The sequence below is a fragment of the Cebus imitator genome, unplaced genomic scaffold (assembly GCF_001604975.1).
Source record: "Cebus imitator isolate Cc_AM_T3 unplaced genomic scaffold, Cebus_imitator-1.0 Scaffold96, whole genome shotgun sequence".
Classification (NCBI taxonomy): Eukaryota; Metazoa; Chordata; class Mammalia; order Primates; family Cebidae; genus Cebus; species Cebus imitator.
Genome location: NW_016107411.1, coordinates 3,937,330 through 3,944,825, shown reverse-complemented (window position 1 = coordinate 3,944,825; position 7,496 = coordinate 3,937,330). Strand labels below are relative to the sequence as shown.

The 7,496-nt window shown below is 46.5% G+C and overlaps 1 protein-coding gene across 5 annotated transcripts in view; it reads right to left on the bottom strand.

Moving 5' to 3' along the window:
• The window catches only part of ATP23 (ATP23 metallopeptidase and ATP synthase assembly factor homolog), a 17,169-nt gene extending 10,666 nt beyond the window's left edge, over positions 1–6,503 (bottom strand). The window contains exons 1-3 of one of the 5 annotated variants that reach the window (XM_017536270.2): positions 6,123–6,503; positions 2,377–2,422; positions 557–638 (exon numbers count right to left, since the gene is read on the bottom strand). In XM_017536270.2, the coding sequence (XP_017391759.1) occupies positions 557–638; positions 2,377–2,422; positions 6,123–6,309 (315 nt within the window). In that variant the 5' untranslated portion in view covers positions 6,310–6,503. Of the gene's footprint in view, positions 1–556; positions 639–2,376; positions 2,423–6,082 lie in introns of all 5 variants that reach the window. The other 4 variants (XM_017536273.2, XM_037741248.1, XM_017536275.2 and 1 more) reach the window with 4 other exon arrangements.
• Between the last annotated feature and the right edge of the window lie 993 nt (positions 6,504–7,496).

Below are 7,496 nucleotides of genomic sequence, written 5' to 3'. Positions count from 1 at the left end.
AAAATTCCCCTAATGAAATTTTTCACAAGCACTATCACCATGTAAAGGTAAAACCCTTTCGTTTAGCATTCAAAGACTCCCACCATATGGCTAACATTTCTTTCCAATCCTATTTTCCCTTATTCTCCACATGTTCCTGCCCTCCAGATAAACTAGACAATATGCCATTCCCTACACATGCCGTGCAGTTTCCTAGCATGCACTTTTGCTCATGCTACCCCTGCTCTGCCCCTAAGGAAGCTTTACATCTTCTAGTCGAATCAGTTGGCACCTTTCGATCAATCACATCACTGTCCCATTGTGGTAACCAAACCCATCTAAAATGGTTTAGCCTGCCTCATTTTATAATTATCTATGTTCATGTCTTATCTTCCCTGTGAGGCTGTAAACTCCTTAAGAGATTTTAAGAGTAAACTCCTTAGAGTAAGAATAGCTAATTCATGTTTTTAGTCCTACACAAAGTCTACCAAACAGAATGCTGAGCATGTGGACGATGCTCAAATAATACCAGGAGAGAGGGTTAAAGGGAAGGAAACAATTTGGCAATAACGCCTACCTGAGATGTTGAAGCATCAAAACCTCCACTGACATTCCCATTACAGTCTTCACAAGAAAAGTGTCTATCTTTGTTAACAGCACTAAAAGGCAAGAACAGATTAAAGAGACAATGTCCAGAAGCAGTGTGTAGGTGGCAAACAGCCCTGGGCCAGGACTCAGGAGGCCCTCCACCATGTAGTAAATCCCCTCCACCACTAACACATAGAGAACCTCCGGAAAGAAACTTAACACCTTCAGTACTCAGTTATCTCGTCTGTAAAATAAGGAGATTGTAGGCTGGGCGTGGTGGCTCACGCCTGTAATCCCAGCACTTTGGGAGTCCAAGGCGGGCGGATCATGAGGTCAAGAGATCAAGACCATCCTGGCCAACATGGTGAAACCCCGTCTCTACTAAAAATACAAAAAAAAAAAAAAATTAGCTGGGCGTGGGGGCGCATGCCTATAGTCCCAGCTACTCAGGAGGCTGAGGCAGGAGAATTGCTTGAACCCGGGAGGCGGAGGTTGCAGTGAGCCGAGATCGTGCCACTGCACTCCAGCCTGAGCAACAGAGTGAGACCCTGTCTCAATAATAATAATAATAATAANCAGGAGAATTGCTTGAACCCGGGAGGCGGAGGTTGCAGTGAGCCGAGATCGTGCCACTGCACTCCAGCCTGGCACCTGGCAACAGAGAGAGACTCTGACTCAAAAAAAATAAAAATAAAAAGATTGTATGTAAAATCCATCCTAGTTCAAATTCTATAGATACAATTCCATAAAGCATTTGTTCAACTGATTATGACCATATTGCAAGTACGCTGGAGTTCCTGCCCTTGGGCCCAAATGTTAAGAACTGGATGTCAAAAGTGACTTCCTTTAGGCTCCTCAAAGTTATACATCTGCAAGTTTCCCAAATAACAAGCTGAGATTTCTTCTCCATTAAAAACAATGCTCAAGCTGCTGTAGCAGAAAGGCCAGGATTGGTAATTACTTACAAGAAAATTTTGAGTACTGTCTTTACTAATAGGGTGAATGGTAAAAGCTAGAAAATGAGTTGGGCCAGCACAGTGGCTCACACCTGTAATCCCAGCACTTTGGGAGGCTGAGGCGGGTGGATCACTTGAGGACAGGAGTTCAAGGCCAGTCTGGCCAACATGGTGAGACCCCATCTCTACTAAAAATACAAAAATTAGCTGGGCATGGTGGCGTATGCCTGTAAACCCAGCTACTCAGAAGGCTGAGGCAAGAGAATTGCTTGAACCTGAGAGGCAGAGGTTGCAGTGAGTCGAGACAGCACCACTGCACTCCTGCCTGGGCAACAAGAGCGAGACTCTGTCTCAAAAAAAAGAAGATGAGTTAGGGCAGAAGGTGTCCAAAGAGAACAAGGCTTGCCTGGAGACAATGCAGCCAATTACCCCCATTTACCCTATGGAAAAGACTTCATGACCTCAGAGAAATTTTAAGCAGCTGTCTTAAAAGAGGGCCAGGTGCGGTGGCTCACACCTGTAATCCCAGCATTTTGGGAGGCCGAGGCAGGTTGATCACAAGGTCAGGAGTTCAACGCCAGCCTGGCCAAGATGTTGAAACCCCATCTCTACTAAAAGTATAAAACTTAGCCGGGTACAGTGGCAGGCACCTGTAATCCCAGTTACCTGGGAGGGTGAGGCAGGAGAACTGCTTGAACCCAGGGGACAGATATTGCAATGAGCCAAGATGATTGCACCACTGCACTCCAGCCTGGGCGACAGAGTGAGACTCTGACTCGAAAGAAAAAAGAGAACTTGGTTTTTGTTTTCAGCAGCCAGAGCACAGAGCAGCACTTCAAAAAGAGTTACTTACCAACCTGAGTGTTTCATAGCATCAAGCAGAAGTTTGACATATGGATCTAAAAAAGATATTGAGTCAATTAAGTTAATTGGAAAAGTAGCACCAACTAAACTACCCAAATAGCAGTATATTATCAAAAAGTAACTCACAGGCCAGACACAGTGGCTCATGCCTGTAATCCCAGCACTTTAGCAGGTCGAGGTGGGCAGATCACTTGAGGCCAGGAGTTCAAGCCCAGCCTCACCAACATGGCAAAACTGTGTCTCTACTAAAAACACAAAAATTAGCCGGGCATGGTGGCCCACGCCTGTAGTCCCAGCTACTAGAGAAGCTGAGGCATGAGAATTACTTGAACCTGGGAGACAGACATTACAGGAGCTGAGATCGCACCACTGCACTTTAGCCTGGATGATAGAGTGAGACTTTGTCTCAAAAAAAAAGTAATCTTAAAATTAGTAAAAATTGAAACAAGAGGATAAGCTTAAATTAACATCAAAGCAAATTTATACTGAAATAAAACACTAATACAAATACCAAGATGGTACTACTAAGCATCTTAGACAATATCAAATATGCTTTTAAAGTTCATTTTTAGTTAAATGATCAAACACAATGTATTACCAAAAGACTGACGGAATCTAGGGCCATGTTCCTAGAAGTGAACAACAGCATAGTACCTAGATTTGAGGAAGCCAAGTAGCCACGCTGTTCTCTATCCTGGTCAGACCATGCTGGCAACACCATGTCCCATGCTGAGTACTACCACGCTCTAAACGGGACCTGCCACTGAAGCTCTTCCACAGGGGATGGTGACTAGGATACCACGGGACTATTTTCAATAAGAAGCAAGAAAGGATTTGGGGGGGTGGAAAGGAAACAGAAGACTTAACTAGGACCACAGTAGCTTCAAGTATTGAAGGGGTGAGATGTGGGACTAGAATCAGTTAATATTTCTTCAAAGGGCAGAACAAGAACCAAAGTGTGGAAGTTACATGTGGCAGATTTCAGCTCAGCATGAGAAAGGATTTTTCTTCAACAGTTAAAGCTAGTGAAACAACAGACAGTAGATTGAAAGGGCCTCAAGGAACAAGTGACTATGTTCCAGGAGAGATCTGTGGAGTATCTGGCCAGCAATGACACAGAGGTTTTCCTTTACGGGGACAGGGAGGCCTTGATGATTCCTGAGGGCCCTTCCACGTCTAAGACTCTATGGGCCTGTGACTACTACAGGAAAGTACAAGGAACCTAAATGTCTCTAATATTAACTTTTCACATAGGCATCTTGTCTGAGAGTATAAATGCACAGCAAATAATCTTATGTAACCCCAAAAAAGAAACTAAGTTTTAAAAAAAAAATTGAAGGCAAAAATAGGCGAGTAAAAGAAATGTGAGACCTGGCGCAGTGGCTCACGCCTGCAATCCCAGCACTCTCTGAGGCCGAGGAGGGCGGATCACGAGGTCAGGAGTTCAAGACCAGCCTGACCAACATGGTGGAACCCCATCTCTACTAAATATACAAAAATTAGCCAGGTGTGGTGGTACACGCCTGTAATCCCAGCTACTCAGGAGGCTGAGGCAGGAGAATCGCTTGAACCTGGGAGGCAGAGGTTGCAGTGAGCCAAGGTCGTGCCATTGCACTACAGCCTGGGTGACAGAGCGTGACTTCATCTTAAAAAAAAAAAAAAAAAGTGAGATGAGAAAGGCAGGTATAGGTTACTGCTTTACTAACCTGCCCCTTGCAAGAGTGTTCACAGCAGAATACTTATTGTTAACAATCGAGTGAATACTAGGTAGCAGGCACCATATTAAGTGCATTATTATTCACGCAACTCAAAGAATTTTACAAAGTTAAAATGGTTTCAAAAGTCTGTAGTCCTTGTACTTAAGAATGCTGTCAACACTGCGGTTTAGTACTTAAAAAGGACCTGCAACAATGTTTAGAATAAACCTGCTTTGGTGGAAAAAAAAAAAAAGTATCCCATGAGGCCTGGTTTCTGCCACCATGCCCCACCCAGGGATAGGATTTTAAAGCTGCAGGTTGACACTTTAATACCAGCAACAGGCCCTCTTAGCCACCTTCCCCTTGGAAGATCAAGACCCATTGATTCCTACTAAAGTTCAGTTCAGCACCCTACCTTCCTCACATCCTGTCTATTTCCACTCTTTCTCCACTGTGTGGCCCTTCCACTGTAAAAACAGCCAGCATTTATTCAGCTCAGCTCCTGATACGCTGGTACTTTACATTCATAAAATCAATACTTTTTTTTTTTAGAGTCTCGCCCTGTTGCCCAGGCTGGAGTGCAGTGATGCAATCATAGCTCACTACAGCCTCAGCCTCCTGGGCTCAAGCAGATCTCCTGCCTCAGCCTCCCAAATAACTGGGACTACAGGCATAAGACAGCACACCCAGCTAATTTTTTTATTTTTGTAGAGACAGGATCTCCCTATATTGCCCAGGCTGGTCTTAAACATCTGAGCTCAAGCAATCCTCCTGCCTTGGCTTCCCAATGTGCTGGGATTATAGGCATGAGCCACCGTACCCACATCCATAAAATCTATTCTTCACAACAACCCTAAAAGAGGCATTTTTCCACTTCTCTTTTTTTACAATTAGGATAGTGAGGATCAGAGAAGTTAAGTCACTCTTCCACACCTGTGGAAAGGGATCGGCATTTGAACTCACATCTAACTCTGCAACCCATACTCTTCCCACTTCTTCCGCTTTGAAGCACCTTCAAAGCAGGACGCTAATTCATCTTTGTACTTCCCCCCACCAGAACCTGGGAGGCACTCAATACATATTTGTACAGTAAATACAGTATCATCATGCTCTCCCCTCTTACCCTCTACTCCCCTTCCTCCTCCTATGTCCCTGAGTCTCTATAAGCAGGTAATCCCAGGAAGGCTGTAAAATGTTTGGGTGGTTGATTTTTGAACTGTGACTGGCCAGCTATAAAATAGTAACCTTGCTTTGGGACAAGTACGTTTAAGTCTGATTTTCTAAATGTATCTGAAAGTAAACTTAGGAAGTCTATGTCAATGTAAAGGAATTAAGAAATCTTCTCTAGTGCAATGTCTACAGGACTGGAGAGAAATCTGTCAATGGGTAGGTGTGTACCTGTTTAACCCATAGCAGTCTTTAACGTTTTTGGGGTCGTTGGCCTCTTTGAGAATATGATGAAGCCATTAACTCTCTCCTCCCCAAAAAAAAATGCACTTAGGCATACACACACACACACACACACACACACACACACTTTCACAGACCATTTCAGGGATTTCTACGCTCTGAGCCCATTCATGCATGAAGGCTAAGAACCCCTTCCAAGGAAAGGTAGGTTTGCAAAACTGTTGTTTTTGCACTGCCAGCCGTAAGTATGCCTTAATTAACCTGGCTGGCTCTTTAAAACTCTGCCTCACCCTTACTCAGAAGTCACAGTATAGCTGCATAACTTATGTAAGAAATCGGATGATCTGTCAGAACAGTGGGTGACAGAAAAGAGCAGACAAACTCTTTCCACAAGCCAAAAACAAGGATGAAAAGGCTCTCAGTGCCTCCTCTAGTGGGGAAACTGAGGCCCAGGCTCCCAATCTAGCCCCCATCATGCCCAGTCTGCCTAGAGGCTGTGCTGAACCCGGCTCATTCAGCCCTGAGGCTGAACCTGCAGCCTCTGGCCAAGTGTTGCCCAGGCCTCTCCTCGCCCACCCGGTCTCAGACCCACACTGCCGAACACCACTCTCCAGGTCATGGCTCCTACTTGTTTCCAGCGTCCTCAGGAGCCTAAGCTGGCACTTCTGGTTGCTGGTGAAGAAGCTGGAGAGGAACCCTTGCTGGGGATTCCCCTGGGCCAGACGCTTAGGGAAGACCTGGCAAGAGACGTGTTGCTGCTGCAGCTGCTCCCCTGCCGCAGGGCCAGGCCCGCCCACGTCCGGAGCTCCAGCCATGCCGCCGCCAGCAGACCGCGCTGCTGCTTCCTCCAAGCTCCGGCGGCCGCAGAGAGGCAGGGAAAGGTAACCTCCCTCCCGCCCACCCGACCGCCCAGGAAGGCCCTCCTTCGGCAAGGAAGAAGGGCAGCAGGCTGGGCGGTAAACGTCAGGCGGGAGGGGACTTTTGAACCTGACGGGGAGCGAGAGGCCGGAGAGACAGGCGAGGGGCGGGGCGAGGGTCGCAGGGCGGGGCAAGGGGCAAGGGGCGGGGCGAGAGGCGAGGGGCGGGGCGAAAAACAAGGGGCGGTGCTGGGCCAGATGCTGGCGCTAGGAGCTGGGTCCTGCGACTTGCTTTAAAGGCAACACCCCGGCTGCAGCGGGCTTCGCTGCTGCCCACCCAGTGTGGGTGACAGGTCTTTATAAGCGTTGTTCTGCAGCCTCCTGCTGCCTGTTTTTTTTTTCCACATGCATTTATTTTATTCTATTCACATTGTACAATTGTTACACAACCTACAAAAAGTACAAAAGCCTAGTCCATTTTCCAATGCCAGGTCAGAACCGAGTTGCCGAAAAGGGAGACAGCACAGTAAGTTACAAGAAGAGCTCAGGGGTCCTGTACAAGTCACATGACATATTTAAAGCTGTAAATATTGCCACAGGAGACTCTCTTGTCTTTGCAGCGACCACACAGTTCTTGTCGCTGGGGCCTCCTTAGATCAATGTGTCTTTTGAGGACAGGAACAATGAGACTTTAAGCAGGTCTGACATGGGATTGCTTCTACTCGGTAAGGGTTAAAACTCTTTTGGTATTTACAACAGAGTTGTTTGAAATAAACCTTGTTAGTTCCAGAAATGTACCACACGTAAGCACTCTCCCACCTGGCTATTTTCACTGCAAAGATTGTAAGACCAGGTGGGAGAGTGCAACAGGTATTGTGCACAACACTTCTTATCTGGGGGCTGGAGCCTTTAAAGGTTTTCTAATAGAAAGATACTGTAAATCAATGCAGTGGGAGCTGACAGACTTGTGCTCTTAAGATATTTATGGGGCCGGGCGCAGTGGCTCACGCCTGTAATCCCAGCACTTTGGGAGGCCAAGGCAGGTGGATCACGAGGTCAAGAGATCGAGACCATCCTGGTCAACATGGTGAAACCCCATCTCTACTAAAAATACAAAAAATTAGCTGGGCATGATGGCGCGTGCC